This window comes from Bubalus kerabau, chromosome 13 (assembly GCF_029407905.1).
Source record: "Bubalus kerabau isolate K-KA32 ecotype Philippines breed swamp buffalo chromosome 13, PCC_UOA_SB_1v2, whole genome shotgun sequence".
Classification (NCBI taxonomy): Eukaryota; Metazoa; Chordata; class Mammalia; order Artiodactyla; family Bovidae; genus Bubalus; species Bubalus kerabau.
In genome coordinates, this window is record NC_073636.1 from 4,397,403 (window position 1) to 4,413,558 (window position 16,156).

At 51.1% G+C, this 16,156-nt stretch overlaps 1 protein-coding gene and 1 long non-coding RNA gene across 2 annotated transcripts in view; both read right to left on the reverse strand.

Annotated features, from left to right (window-relative positions):
- Positions 1 to 7,310, reverse strand: part of JAG1 (jagged canonical Notch ligand 1) — a 44,474-nt gene extending 37,164 nt beyond the window's left edge. The window contains exons 1-2 of the mRNA XM_055543400.1: positions 6,676 to 7,310; positions 5,941 to 6,246 (exon numbers count right to left, since the gene is read on the reverse strand). Of these exons, the coding sequence (XP_055399375.1) occupies positions 5,941 to 6,246; positions 6,676 to 6,756 (387 nt within the window). The 5' untranslated portion in view covers positions 6,757 to 7,310. The remainder of the gene's footprint in view (positions 1 to 5,940; positions 6,247 to 6,675) is intronic.
- Positions 7,311 to 10,032: 2,722 nt separating this feature from the next.
- Positions 10,033 to 15,143, reverse strand: LOC129625285 (uncharacterized). Its single transcript, XR_008701308.1, has 3 exons — positions 15,008 to 15,143; positions 11,838 to 12,318; positions 10,033 to 10,195 (listed from the first exon to the last, which is right to left on the reverse strand). It is a non-coding gene; the product is annotated as an uncharacterized LOC129625285 (long non-coding RNA).
- Positions 15,144 to 16,156: the final 1,013 nt, after the last annotated feature.

Here is a 16,156-nt window from a genome sequence, read left to right on the forward strand (position 1 = left end):
AAAACAGCCAGGGGGCAAAGCAGGAGGGATGGGAGGGATCAGGCCTTCAGTTTGGGCTCACAGAGTGAATGGCTCTGCCCCTCGTCAGCTCCAGGGAACCTGGCAACCCGGGAGGTGGGTCTCCATTCTGTGCAGCAGGAAGGGGTAATGGTCAGCTTTCAGAAGGCCCTTTGGAGAGGATGCCCTGGGCTTCTACTTCGAGGAGGGTCCTGGCCTCAAAGAGCCCGCATGCCTGCCCCCGCCCCTGGCACCTGGGCTTCAGGAGACCTGAGTTCCGCACCCATCCTGCCTGCGGGGGTTACCTTGGCACCGGGCAGAGTGGCAAGCACTTAATTGCCACATTAAGAAGGGGGGATGTGAGAAACAAGGGTGATTGTGCTGATAGCTGGGAGCTTCCTTTTCCTGGCAACAGTGGCAACCAAACCAAGCCCTGAGAAGTGGCGGCTTCCCCTCCTGCAAAGCTGACAGACACAGACAGCCCACCCTGCAAACGGCACGCGTGCAATGTCCAGAGGCCCTGGTGGGTGGCGGGGGCACGCCCTGGGAGCGCCCAGCGTGCCCGGGGGGCCATTGTATGCAGTCATCGCCCCGGTCAGGCTGGGGCCCTGGGCTCTGCTGACTCGACGGTCGCATCCTGTGGCTGGCCCTGTATCTGCACTATTTGTGAGGCGGCCGCATTATTCCCTGTAATCCTCGTTTCAGTCAATCCGGCCACACTATTGTCCTACCTGTGTCTGGGTGGCCAGAGTAGAATATATTCCAGGCACAAACATATTACATAAAGGCTCCAGAAATGCCATGTGTGGGCACACACGTGCTCACCTCGACAACTCACGTGTGTGGCAGGGTTTGGGCAAAGTGAGGCACACAGCAGGGACAGCCACCCCATGGCGGCCCAGCTGAAACCTCAGTCATAGAAAGCAATTTAGTCTGCAGGGCTTGACATTTCAATAGAGTCTGATCTGGTTACAAAGGGTGATTTTCTCATGAAACTCCACCTCAAAGACTCACCAAGCGGGGCCCCAAAGCTCGGATCCAGATTGGAGACTCTCAATGAGATGCCCCCACCCCCTTTCCCATCATTACCCCTACCTGTTTGAAAAGCATCCCACTGATAATTAAATGCACCAGTTACAAAAGGGTGGCGAGGTTAATAGATAGAATACCGAGAAGCCAGCCAAGCACAACCGTCCGGTTCACACAGAGCAAGCCTGAACAAGATGCCTTTCTACTCATTTACCAAAAGGGCATAGAGACTGGGCTGAGCTGGTAGGGAACCCTGGACGTTTGACTATTTATGTACCACTTTTAACCACTGGGACCCACGCTGTGGAACTGCCTCCCTGCACACACATTGCACCAGAGACAAATGTCTTTGGTGCCATAAAATCAAGGGCCACAGGGGAGGGATCAGAGACCAGTACGGGAGTCACAACACAGGCACTTACCCCCCCACCAAACCACCCCCCAGCAACTCCCCACCCCCCACCGGAGCCAAGATAGAAGCAGGACATTTCAGAACCCAGAAGCCTACTCCTCCTCCCCTACCATACCCCTCGTCCTCTAGAAAACCCAAGAATCATCACTTTCCATGTGTACTATTAAAAACATCTTCCTAAAGTTGAAAACTAGGTTAGCTGTGTTTGGGTCTAACTTTTTTTTTTTTTAATGTATTTAAAGACTGGAGCAGCTTGGCACCTCACTTCGGCAGAGAGGGTAGAAACATGTCTCTAGAAGTTTACCAAGGGGAATTCTCAGGAATATTTGCCTTTACGGATTACCATGCTAATTGTATGCATGTCCAGAGATTATGCATTCTTACACGGTAACTAATCTTGAACGCTTGGCACTAGAAGCAGGTTCTGGCCCTCCTACAATGGGCTAGCGGCTGCTCCAAATCCAGCCCAGGCCACTGTATTCCTGTTTTCAGATCAGGACATGAAGACTCTTTGTTGCCTTTGCTTCGTTTTTTCATGAATAACATTTTTCCTCCAAGCTAAACTTTTCACATGCCTTCATCCAAAGGTCCATTACAACCCTTTGCTGTACAGATTTTAGGCAGCGTTCAGATTTTTAGACTGGCTTTCTGGGAGGCTGCGTGCTTTGTAAAGGGCTGCTGCCCCTCCTCCTCACCCATCCAACTTCCCTAAGTGCCTGCATGCCAAAAGCTCTACCAGTCTTGAGAAATGTTTGAAATCCCTGTAGAATGATGGGTGTGGAGTTGGTGGGTTGCAAACTCATGTAAGTACTGGAGATTTGAATAAGTTGCTAAGAAACAAGACAACAAGGAGAAGAACACACCGAGGCTACACCTGGAAGAGGAAAAAACTATGAGAAACCTAGTACCTTGCACAGGGAGTCCACGCGGGGAGCAGCCGTTGTGCAGACCCACAGCACCAAGTGAGCACAGCTCAATTTTCTCCCTGGCCAGGTTTTGCAATGCAGACATATCATTTCATCGCTTTAGTATGAGGGAGGTGTTTTAGGGCAAAGGGTGTTTTCTCCACACACAGAAAGTCCCTTGCTATGAGCATGTACGCACGCTGATCACGTGGGTGGCACATTCTGACTGCAGAAAGGGGCCAGGTCCAATGAGAACCCCATCCCTCCACTGGCTACACAGGGACCAGGGACCTGGAAAGTGAGAGTCACTCGGTCATGTCTGACTCTTTGAGACCCCATGGATGATACAGTCCATGGAATTCTCCAGGCCAGAACACTGGAGTGGGTAGCCTTTCCCTTCGCCAGGGGATCTTCCCATCCCAGGGATCGAACCCAGGTCTCCTGAATTGCAGGCAGATTCTTTACCAGGGAATTTACAAGGGAAGCCCCAGGAACCCTAAGGACAGCATAAAAGGCAAAGGCATGTCAGTTGCAGTCTGTAACTAACCTTATAGCATCTGATTTACCAGTGTCAATGGCATTTAAATAAGAGGCCGAGAGGTGAGGTGCCTGAACTGCTTCTGACAAAGTTTCTCCAGATTCACTTCACTCTAGGGCCAGCAAAACATCAGTAGAGCGAACTGGGGTTCCTAAAAAGCTTTTCAGGCTGGATAGTGGTAATTATACTAATGTATTTTTAATGAGCAGGCACTCCTGGGATTTAGTACTAATTTTGGAAAGTGCAACTTACCCATTTCAGTGATTTCTAAATGGTTATTCCCCAATCTTTTCCCCTTGAGCCCAATTACCTTTGATAATGTATGGTCTTATCACTGGGTTCCCTGATTGGAGGATCATAAATCAGGCTCATTGCTTCAAGTCAAGCCCCTTCCAGCAGCACCACTAGGGTAATCAGAGCCACTGAAGAAAACCACCACCAGGCTGGGGCAGTGGACCCAAGTGGGACATAATCAAGAGGGCAGACCCACACCACAGAGCTTCTCACAAGGGCACTGTGATTATACTTCACATCTGACCGAATCATTTCCTCCTCTCCCATTCCAGACCATGAGCAGTTGTTTGATTTGGGTCATAATTCCAACCAAAAGACGTGAATTACACCACCTTCTAAAGTGACCTTCTTCTCTGCACTCTGAACCACCTCTCTGCCACTTTCAGCAAACCTGGGAGGACCCATGCAGATGGTAACTGTGGCTGCCTAAGGGTTAGAAGCTTTGGGGCCTGGAAGTTCAAGGTGTTTGTTTTAAAAAACCATATTCTCCTTGAATTCTGTACCCAATTCAGCTATCACCTATTCAAGACAGCCCCTTTAAATAGACACACTCATTAATATTTAATTGGCAAGCTGAAATGAAGCTGTACAATCTACTTTGATACTTATCCAGCTACCTGAGTGCTTTCACTTCAGTTAACACTCACGCTGCAATCATTCTTGCACGTTACAGACGTTAGGGTTTCTCCAGCCACACTGGAGCGAACAACAGGGCACACCCCAAGTCCACACTCCCGTGGGAAGTCAGGCTTACATGGCACAGCAGCCCTTCTGGGGGTGATGGGGTGGGGACGTGTTTATGAGGGACACAGGCATTTGGCGCAGCTTCAAAAGAACCACACTCGCAGTGCAGCCCCAGCTGTCTTCCCCATTCGAGAAAAGCCAAGAGTCTATTTCATGGTTGGTGACCCGTGGGGCCTGGAAACCACAGAAGAGCACCAGCGAATCAATCGGCTCCCTGCCCTCAGACACCACTTCCGCTCGTTCCCATCTAGGGCTCTCTGCCAAATGTCAAAGAAGACAGACACACCTCTGGGTCGGCCTCCCCAGCCAGCCTGGGGAGCAAGACTCCTCGTGCTCATCCCAGCTGGTTCATCTGACCCTGCTCCCCACGAGGAGCCTCAGCCAGCCCTGAAGCTTTCCCACATCACTAATAGGATTCCTTTTATGGTCTTGTGAAAAGCGAGGGGCTCCACACGGATCCTGCCGGCGGTGGAGCCACCTGCGGGCCCCTTCCCCCTAACTCCAAACACACGGTCAAGGGCGAGGGCCGTCAGTCCTCCCAGTAAACTTGGGTCTAGCCAGATTAAAACGTGGCCAACCTCTTTAGCTTAGAGTTCTCCCTAATAGGGGATTAACAAACAAGATAAACACTCTCTGTAAAAATGAAATCCCGCAACAGGCCCAGTCCTCCGTTCTCAGAGAATCCCACAAACCACAGGGGTTTATAAGCCCCTTTTAATGGCACGTTTCTGATAACTGTCTTATCTCAGACAGGCAGAGGGCACTTTGTAGTGCCAGCTCCAGTCAGCGCGGGCCTCGAGATCCGCCGGGGCTTCCCACACACTCCGAGGCCAGCTCCCTTCCCCCTCCCGCAGTCAGGATCCCAGCCCCGGCCCCGCGGTAGGAGGCGGCAGAGCGCGCCCCGTCCGAGCACGTGGCGGAGAGGACCCCGCGGGGCATCGAGCGCCCCCTCTCACCGCCCGCCCGCCCGCCCGGCGCAGGGCCGGCAAGCCCCGGTCTTGGCACCGAGTCACGCCTCCCGGACGGCGGTTGTGGGCCAGAGGGCACCCACACGTCCCCCTCCCCTTCCTGCAGCGACCGCGCTCATCTCCTTCCTCCCATCTTGGGATGCTGCCGGGGCCTCGCGGCAGGGTCTGCCGGCGGGGCCCGGGTCTGGAGCGGCTCTGGAGCCGGGGGTCTGTGTATTTGCTCCCGCAGGGCCTGCCTCAGGCGGGCCGCCAGTTCTAGGCTTCTGCGCGCCCCCCAAGTGCTCACGGGGGCCGCGCGCCTGCCGGACGAGGGCGCACCCCCGCCCTTCCCGGGGAAGTTTGCAAACACAGCTGTTCCAGAGCCCGGGAACCGCTGGAAGTGAGGCCACCAGAGCTACGCCGCGCGGGGGCGAGGGCAGGAAGGGAACTGCAGGGGGCGGAGGCTCCCGGGCCCTCGGCGCGGGCGAGAGCCCGGCCAGCCCGCGGCGCCGCCCCCCCACCCACCCCCCCAGGCCCTAACCCGGTCCGGAGCGCGCCCCCGCACGCACCGAAATCTCCCGGGGAGCAGCGGGAAGCGGGCTCCCCACACCCTCCAGGAAGGACACGCCCGCCCTCCGGGCTGCTCACGGGAAACGGGAGGGTGCCAATTGGACGGCGTTGGGAGGCCAGAATTGTGCCCAGCCGCCTTCCACAGCGCATCAGGTTTAATTGGTTGAGCAAAGATCATCCATAATGACCTCCTGGCTCGGGCGGTTACTCTGGGGCCTCCAAGTTGCAAGTTTCAACCGGCCCTCCCGGGAGCCTTGCCCGACAATACCCTCTCGAGCCCCACTTTCCACCTTTTTTTTTTTTTTTTGCGCCTAGCAAAAAGCATCCGGACTGGGGCTTGCCAAGATCTAGCACAGAGCCCCGGCTCCCTGACCACCACCACCCCCATAGACGTCCCGGGCCTGCGCCGAGTTTCCAGCCAAGGCCCTTTAAATCCCTCTCCTCTCGCAAGAGAAAGCAGAGCTCGGCCCGCGGGTCCGACCCCCGGCCCGGTCCGCCACTCACCGGCCAGGCGAAACTGAAAGGCAGCACGATGCGGTTGCGTTCGTTGCCGCGACTGGCTTTGAGGTCGAAGGTGTTGCCCCCGATGACAGGCGTGGACCCCGAGCCGAAGCTGCACGGCCCCCCGGCCGTGACGCGCGACTGGTACTCCTTGAGGCACACTTTGAAGTACGTGTCACACTCGTCGCGGGAGCACTTGCGGTCCCCCGGGTTCCGGGAGCCGCCGCAGCAGTTCCCGTTCTGAAGCTCCCCGTTCACGTTCTCCATGGACAGGATCTCCAGCTCGAACTGCCCGGAGGCCCCGCACACCTGCCGGCGAGGGAGGGAGAGAGGTCAACGCAGGGGAAAGTTGTTTTCTTCGAGGGTGGAAGCGGCGACTCCCTCCCCGCCCTCCCTGACGAGCCCTTGGCGCCAAGTGAAACTCATTTTGCAAAACTGGGTGCAAGGACTCAACGCGATTCCCGGGCTTAAGAGGCTCGAGTGTGGGAACAATCCGACAACGACGGTTCCCTGGGAACAGGAGCGGCGCGAACCCGCGTTCTGCCTAGACTGGAGGGTACATATGGGAGCCCGGGGGTCCCCCTGGTCCAGGTGCAGCCTACCGGGCGCAGGGGCCCAGGCGGGAGCCGGAGCCCCGGGGCTCCGAAGCCCGCTCCAGACGCTCAACCGCAGGCGTCCAGGAGCGCCGCGAGGGGAAAGAGAGGGCGGGCCGGGGAGGGAGGCCCGGCGGGCTCCTACCTTAGCTCTCAGGGCGCAGAGCAGGGCGAGCAGGAGGCTCAGGGGGCGCCCGGGCCGGCCGCGCGTCCGTGGGGACCGCATCGCTGCGCCGCGCGCCGCAGGCACTCGGGACGCCGCCGCCGCTGCTGCTCGCGCTGGTGCTGCCGCCGGTGCTGCCGTCGCCGCTGCCCCTGCGGCCGCCGCGTCCCGGCTCTAATATACTCCGCCGATTGGAGCATGCACGACTGGAAAACAACACCACTTTTCAAAAGCCCTTTCAAGAGCGGCCCGTTCCAGAAGGCAAAGAGCCTGGCCTCCTTTTATTATTCTGATGGCTTCTTTGAGGCGCTCCCCCTCCTCTTCCACCTCCTGGCTTTCTTTCCTTCTCTCGAGCTCTTTTATTATTATGATTATGCGCAGCCTTTTATTCCCTTTCAGATCAGCTGCTTGAAGAGGAGGGAGGGAGGGGAGGAAGAAAAAAAAAAAAAGCCGGAGCCCAGCTCGCGGTCCAGCCGCAGGTAGCACAATGACGCGTGCCCGCCCGCCCGGCTCTCGGAGAGGGACTCAGGGAGCCGGTCTGGGAGCCGCGGCCCGGGCTGGCCACCTCTACCCAGCGCGCGGGGCCGGCGCATGCGTCCGTTCATATTCATGAGGGGCGTGCCCACCCGCGCCACGCCCCCGGCGCTGGGGGGGACGGGGAAGGGCTCGGGGGCTCCGAGGCCCGCGGGGTGGCGCGGGCGCTTCGGGGCCGGTGCAGACCCCCCAGCTGCGGGCGTTCGGTCCCGGCGGGAGCGGGCGGAGCGCGGGGGTACATGAAGGCTCTGTTGCTCGGGTGCGCGCGGGCCCCACGGAGACCGCCCCCTCGGGCGCTCCGGGCAGTGAGCCGCGGGCTGCACGTCGGGGTGTAGGCGCCGCGGCGCTGCGGAGCGGTCGGAGCGGGGCGGCTTCCGCCTTCCGAGCCGCCTGCGTCAGCTGCGGCTTAGCCCCGGGCGCCGGGCCCGCTCCCCGAGAGCGAGCGAGCGAGCTCGTCGCCCGGAGCGCGCGGCTGGCGGCGGCGGGGCTGGCGCGCGGGCCGCCGGCTGCTCGCACCGCGGAGGCGACCTGGGCCGGCGCTGCTGGGAACTTGGGAAAACTTTCCCGTAGCCGGGCTGGCCGCAGAGGCGAGGGGAAGCCTCGGCCGCGCCCCGCTGACGCCCAAATCCGAGTCTGCGGAGCCCGGGAGGGCCCCCGGCTTCCTTCTCCAACAGCGCCGGGGCGGAGGCGGGGAGGTCGGCGGGGTAGGGGGCGAGGGCCCCACGCAGGCTCGGCGAGCGGCCGGCGGCGAGGCCGGAGCCCTGGGACTCGCGCCTACCCTCCCCGCTGCCCGGGACGCAGTGCCGGGATTGCACCTGTAGGCGGCCTCGGAGCCGCTCTGGGTGGCCGGAGCCCAGCCTGGGAGAGACTGTCTCCCCGCCGTCGCCCAGCAGCACAACTGGGCTTCTCTGGGGGTAGCAGTGGAAACTAATGCTATTTTCTGCCTTGAGACGAGCCTCGCAATTAACAGCGACACTCTAGGTCACAACCAAGGTCAAAGGAAACCTGCCCAACGCCTCTACCAGCCCCTTTCTGGGGGGACCTGCTGCTGTGTTGGAGGGGATCTCTTTAGGGAAAAGATCGATTTCCCCTGAAAAGTGCACCAAGTTTGATCCCTATATGGGGTACGTTCTACGGGAAAGCGTGACTATTTAGGAGCCGGATCATGGCTCAAACCCTTAGAAGCTGTTGACCACGATGGGCTGCAAGGGTCAAGGGAAAATATTTTCCAAGCTCCTGTGTCAAAAGAGAATAAAAAGATAGCTAATTGTGGTTATTTGTAGGTGGGTCGATACGGACAGTATTTTCAGTACTTGCTCTCATCAGGCTAGAGAATAAAACAAGGCAGCTAACTAACCTCTTTACACTGGTTCAGGATCACCAAGGGTGGTTTAGGAATATTGGCATTTTAACAGCCTAAGACGGAGAAGGCAATGGCACCCCACTCCAGTACTCCTGCCTGGAAAATCCCATGGACGGAGGAGCCTGGTAGGCTGCAGTCCATGGGGTCGCTGAGGGTCGGACACGACTGACCGACTTCACTTTCACTTTTCACTTTCATGCATTGGAGAAGGAAATGGCAACCCACTCCAGTGTTCTTGCCTGGAGAATCCCAGGGACGGGGGAGCCTGGTGGGCTGCTGTCTATGGGGTCACACAGAGTCGGACACGACTGAAGTGACTTAGCAGCAGCAGCAGCAACAGCCTAAGAGAGACAGCTTTTTAATGGTAATATGTCCCATCTTGATGGTCATTGGTGAGAGAACTAGTCCATATTTTGGAAAGGACATTTCCAAGAGCAGAATCATAAGCAGCAGCACCCGGGGTGTTTTGCAGTAATGTACCCCAGTCCTTGCTCCCCCCAATTATCCTAAATACAAGACATCCATCTTTCATACGTAATCACATCTAGACTTTTCTCACCAACATTTCCATACAAACCAATCTCTCCCACCTCCTATCTGCCCCCTTCTTACCTCTGCCCCCAAATTTTCCATAATTGGGGTGCTAAGTAATGGTTTAAAAACAAAAGGTTGGTATTGGAAAAAATTCACAAAGGCTGGTAAGGTCTTAAAATGCTCACTCCTTGCTGTTCCCCATGTCTGAACCTGTTTTGTTTCTGCGCCCCTGTGACCTCTTCCACACACCCCTCAGGAAGGAGTCAAGCCGTTAGCTGAAGAGTTTAGATCCAGCCACCCAACTTAACTGAGAGGACTGCCTGAGACACCAGATGCCTTCAGGTGGGAATATGATGTGCACATAAACTGAGGTTAGCTCAGGCCACAGGTGAGGTTAGCCCCTTGAATAATAACACTGATTTCTGAGGGATGGAAACTGTTTGATTAACCCTACCCAAAATGAGTGACTGAACTGAACTGAAATGTCAAATCACAAATAAACATGAACTTCTCGGATGAAGAGTATGGTGCCCCTCACCTTCCTGAGCTTGGGAACCCACTTTTAGAGAAGATAGCTGTGGGCTAGAGGGGATTCTTTGGAAAATTTTCAGTTGAGCCTCTTGCAGCTAGTTGGTACTCCCCCAAAAAGCCAGTCACGTTTTCCACAACCAACATCAAGGAGACGCTCTGCCCTCTACTTCCTCCCAGCCGGTTCTCAGCCTCCCTCCCTGGAGAATGGGGAACTACTGCAGAAAAAACTCCAATATGCAAACTCCCCCTTGGCCAGAAGTCCTCAACCTTTTTGACAGCAGGGACTGGTTTTGTAGAAGACAATGTTTCCAGGGACCAGAGATGGGGAGGAGTGGTTTCAGCAATGGTTTTGGGATGATTCAAGCGCATTACACTGGTTGTGTGTTTTACTTCTTTATTACATCAGCTCCACTTCAGATCACCAGGCATTAGATCCCAGGGGATGGAGATCCCTGCCCTTGGCCACTTGCATCCTGACTTTGGGTGTAGCCTCTAGTAAGTGACCATTACGGAAAAATGTTCCCATGAACACCATCATACCTGTAAGAAGGGGAGAGGCTGGTGGCCAGTTCCTGTCAGCTAGTCTTGTGCGCAAATCATAACTGTCTTTGAGTATATTTCTATTTTAATTTTAGAAAGATGATGCATTGTTTTTCTTTTTCTACCAAACTTCCCTACCTTTGCTGAATCATCGACAAACAGTAATACTGAACCCCCTCCCCCAACACACACACAACAAAGGCTTACTTAAAGACATTCAAGCTATAATAACTGTATTTAAATACATTTAGTTGGCTTAAGTCCCTGGTTAATTGACACTGTGATGAAAATCAGCAAGTCAATATTTATTGAGAACTTCATGACGTGCAACAACATGGGTGATCTCAGAAATATGAAGCTGAGTGAAAGAAGTCAGACACAAAAGACTGCATCCTGTCTGAATCCATTTCTATGACGTCCTAGAACAGACAAGACTAATCTATGGTCAAAAAAAAATTGAAAGAGTGGGGAGATAGGAAGGTGGAGAGGAGCTGGGAATGGCCCGAGGCCTCTTTTGAGGGATGGAGAGAGGGATAAGGATCTGTCTCCTGATAAGGCTTTGGATTACACAAGTGTATGCACTTGTCAGAATTCTATTAAATAGCACACTTAAGATTGGTGCATTTCATTGCGTGTTCAAAAATGAATTAGTAATACTCAAACTGAGTTAGTTATATGAGTGCTGAAGTATTCAGAGGAAGAGAAATGCTATTTGCAACTTGAAAATGCATAAAAAATTAGAGGGACTGATGGATGAAGAAGGCTGGATCACTTGATATATGCAGGAGCAAAATATTAAAGTGTTAGTGATAGGATCTAGGTGGTGGGCACACTGGTGTTCATGTAAAATTCTTTCAAACTTTTCTGTGTTGAAATTTTTTCACTATAAAATGTTGAGGAAAATAGCTATTGATGTGTCAGGTATTATTTAGGTGCCAATAATACAGTGGATAACACAGAATAATGGACTGAATAAACTAGAGGGCATGCTTCTAAGGGATGATGATAGTTTTTTGTGTTTTTTTTTTTTTTTGTAGTTCAAATGTTGTTGTTGCTTATCAACCAGATGATGATAGTTTAGATTGTGGTAGTGAACACACGGGGCTTCCCAGGTGGCTGTGGTAAACAATCGGCCTGCCAATGCAGGAGACGTGGCTTCTATCCCTGGGTCGGGAAGATCTCCTGGAGAAGGAAATGGCAACCCACTCCAGTATTCTTGCCTGCAGAATCCCATGGACAGAGAAGCCTGGCAGGGTACAGAGTCGGACACGACTGAGCACACATACAGTGAACACGAGGAAGGCAGTTTAGTTCCCCCGCACTTTTTCTCCTAATCCTTTCTTTCCAATAAGTAAGAGTGAGAGTGAAGTTGCATGGTTGTGTCCGACTCTTTGCGATCACATGGACTATAGCCTACCAGGCTTCTTTGACCATGGAATTTTTCAGGCAAGAGTACCAGAGTGGGTTGCCATTTCCTCCTCCAGGGGATCTTCCTGACCCAGGGATTGAACCCACGTCTCTTGCATCGCAGGCAGATGCTTTACCCTCTGAGCCACCAGGGAAGCCCAATAAGTAAGAGAAGAAAGAAAGAAAGTTGCTCAGTCATGTCCGAGTCTTTGCGACCCCATGAACTGTAACCTACCAGCCTCTTCTGTCCATGGGATTTTCCAGGCAAGAATACTGGAGTGGGTTGCCATTTCCTTCTTCAGGGGATCTTCCTGACCCAGGGATTGAACCTGGGTCTCCCGCATTGTAGGCAGATGCTTTACCATCTGAGCCACCAGGGAAGTCCACCATAAGTAAGAGAGACAGGTCCAAATACAGAGAAAGGGTGTGTGAAATATCTTTCAGTATCTTCCTTTTTCTTTGAGGATGAAGTTCGTGCAAGTTCACGAGCCACCTTCCATGGAAAAGTAGTTGTGATATGTTTATGTCCCTTTATAGCAGGAGCAAAGAACACATCCGGGTACTCCAAGCTCTCTACCATATGACCGTCTCAGAAAATGTAAGCCTTTGTAGCTAGCTCCCCAGAGAAGCACATCGTCTGATTACACAGCCACCTCCGTGGATTATTCTTATTCTTCCACATCACAAGGAGTCCTGGACCAGAAAGAAAGAACCACCTATGGGCAATAAATTAGACATTAACAAATCAGGATAAAGTTATATCTCCCACCACCATCATAACCAGACTGCAATTTATACACCCAAGCACTGAGTAGATCTAACCATTTTTCCCCCCAAAGCTTCATTTTACATACACAAGAGCTCTGAATTCATTTTCTTTGGAAACTAGAATGATGAATTTCTTGAATTGTCAACAGTAATTTTGTGTGAGCTTTGCTTTAAACATTGTTTTGGTTTTGCTTTGAGCTCAGGTATTTATAATTTTACCTGTCTTGCCCCAACCCTGTTTCACATTCATTATCTGGAAATCTATCAGGTCACATAGTTACGTGTCCATGTCCTCCTTAATAAGCCAGTCACAGAAAGTCGGGAAAATCCCCAAGATAGAGAATTCAGGAACCCTGGGACTAATTTCCTCATTTCACTCCTTGAATTAAAACCAAAAGATTTTTAAATGACCTTTCATAAGTTTATATCTGCCTGCCTGCAATGCAGGAAAGCCAGGTTCAATCCCTGGGTCAGGAAGATCCCCTGGAGAAGGAAATGACAACCCACTCCAGTGTTTTTGCCTGGAGAATCCCATGGACGGAGGAGCCTGGCAGGCTACAGGCCATGTGGTCGCAAAGAGTTGGACACAACTTAGTGACTAAACCACCATAGTTTCATCATTTAATGGGGCAGGGAGAGTACTTATAGAATGTCCTGTTTTTTAATTTTTATTTTTTATTGTGGAGAGTCTTTGAAAGTGAAAATCTTGTGTGTAAATTGCTGTTAAATTGGCATTCTCAAACAACCATAAATGATTCACCCACCTTCCTTTTCTGGTGATAATGTAGTGAGTTTTCTGTTCTGTGAATGACACCTGAATGACTTGACCCATGGATGTTCTGGGATAATATTTTTGAAACTAAATTACCATTTGTACAGTTGACTGATCTGAATGAAACTTCCAATTTTCTATAATTTGAAAGTGTGACTGAACTCTTATAAATCTTTTCATCTCCTAAAAGGCTCTGAAAATTACACTTCCAAAAGCAGGTGAAGTGAAGTGAGTGAAAGTCGCGTCTGACTCTTTGTGACCCCATGGATGATACAGTCCATGGAATTCAGCAGGCCAGAACACTGGAGTGGGTAGCCTTTCCCTTCTCCAGGGGATCTTCCCAACCCAGGGATCGAACCCAGATCTCCCTCATTGCAGGTGGATTCTTTACCAGCTGAGCCACAAGGAAAGCCCTAAAGCAGGTAGCATTTGGAAAATGTTAATACCGCAATACAATTCACTTTTCAGCACTTTTTCATCTTGTTTGCACTCAACTTTCTAAACCTGTGCAAACCCAAATCTGCCTCCAGAACTCAAAAAAAAAAAAAAAAAATCAAAGTGGTTGTTGGAACTAGAGAAAAGGAGAGCTAAATATATCCAGTTATCTGAGAAAGTTTCAAAACATGCATAAATGTGAGAGTCAAAGAAAGGTAATTACACCTGCCAATGGCACGAAAGCCACAGGGCTTCGAATCCCAGTATTTCATGTTTGGGTTAATGGTTCTCAATAAATAACAAGATTGTGTCTGTGTTTGACATTTTTGTTCTCAGGCCAGTGATTTCTTTACTGATGGCTTTCTCTCAGAAGTTACTAAGGACATAAAATGTGGATGATTGCAATGCTTAAGGTTATTTTTTCATTTGGAAGGTAAATAACTGTTTTTATTATTGTTTTAATGCCAAGAGCACTCAAGGATGGCTAAAGAAACATTAGCTTGAGCACAGAAATATTGGCACAAGGAGTACCTATAAGTTTCAGATCTGTAGTTACAGGTCATAACAGGTTACTGATACACAGATTTTCACAGACATCATTCAGAAATAATTTAGGAACACATCATAGATTCTTTTTTGTAAATTAAGGCATAGAAAACTTTGAATGATTATAAAGAAAGTTTCAATTCTAAAAGATTTCAGTGAACTGGTAATTTTTTTCCAAAGGCAGGTAAAAACTAGAGAAGCTAATTACATTATTTTAGGATAGTTTGGCAATAATTCATGTGAGGAGGAGGTGGGAGTTTTAATAGACCACACCTGTGACATACCTTAATTGTGTAATCAGGCTGCTAAGAAGTAGGGCCACAGTACAAGGTTGAATTACTAGAAATGCAGGGGGTTAGCAATCATGGAAAAATAGCCCCAGCATACTCCCCACTAGCCTTAACACAACTCTCAGCATTATTTTTTAACAGTTGTGGTAAAATACACATAAGATAAAATTTGCCAACCTAACCATTTTTAAGTGTACAGTTCAAAAGTGTTAATTAAATCCACATTGTTGTGAAAACAACCTTCAGAACATTTTCATCTTCTCAAACTGAAAGTCTGTACTCATTAGACAATTCTCCATTTCTCCCCTCTCTTGACCCCTGTCAATCACCATTCTACTTTTGGCCCGCAAATGTGACTAGGTACCTCACGTAAGTGGAGTTATACAGCATTTGTCTTTCCGTGGCTGTCTTATTTCATTCAGCTAATGTCCCCAAAGTTTATCCATGTTGTTACATATGTCAGAATTTCCTTCCCCGTAAGGCTGAATAATAACCCATTTGTATGCATATGCTACATTTTGTTTATCCATTCTTCCGTTGATGGACACTGGGCTGTTGTGAATAATGCTGCTACGAACATGGGTCTACAAATACCTCTTCAGGATCCTGCTTTCAATTCCGTTGGGTATATGCTGGGCACCGTTTTCAGAGGCATATCGACCGATTGGGTCATGCTCAGAAGGTGGTGAAAGATCAAAAACTGGAGACCTTTAAGGAAAGCATTTGAAGGACTTGGGAGGGTCTTGTTGGGAGAAGAGGGAAGAGGAGGCATAGCAGCTGTCTGCAATATTGGAAAGGCTGCCTTAAGTTGGGGGAGCAGACTTGGGATGCTGTAAGTGGCAGACTCAGCTTAACAGGTGGAGGCTATAAGGAAGTTGATTTTGACTCAGCGGAAAGGCAGACTGTTTCCATAAAAGCTATTCCTCAATGTAACAGGCTGCCTTGGAGGTAGTGAGTCCCTACTCTTGAAGGTAATCAAACAGGCTGCTGGGACCACTTGTCAGCAGCAGGAGAGAGGGAGGTTCCTCATCCTGGGTGGGATGTTGAACTTGGTGGTTTCCTGGGAACCTCATCTCTATGAGGCAATGGCGAAGTAAACGGGTAGGGTGGGAATTCAGATCTCTACCCACAAAGACAATCTAGGAGCCGGTTTTGGACAAACATGATGTTGACCCCGCTGATTGGAGGTCAGCAGAGCCTGGCGTGCACGGGTAAGAATGGCATGGACTTATCCGCTTTCCTGAACTGACTTGTTGAAACTGTCACACTCACGTTCACCTAATGGCTGCAGCAAATAAATCAAGTATAAATGTTGCGGAGTTGGTCACCTTAGCCCTGGCCTATTACCTTCATCTCTCCCTTGCTCCTCTGCAGACCATCTGAGGCCAGCAGCATTGGCTCCCCCTGGAAGCTGGAGAGAAAGGCAAATTCTCTGGCCCTCATCCCAGACCATCCGATCGGAATCTGCAATTACACAAGATCCCCAGGTGATTTATATGCACGCTAAGGTCTCATCCACACTGAAGACAGAAACAGTCTTTGCATTAGGTAAGCAGAAGTTATCAGAGGTTCTTTCCACTGACTGGTGGCCATATTGCATCACTGGGTTGGTTACTCAAATCTACATTTTGGGGGTCCCATCAATCCTGAGCTCCGTGTCATAATGGGAATTTCTTACATTTGTTTTTCCAACTATATATTTATACACCAGCCTAGTCTTTAAAAAAAGATTTCAAGTGACTT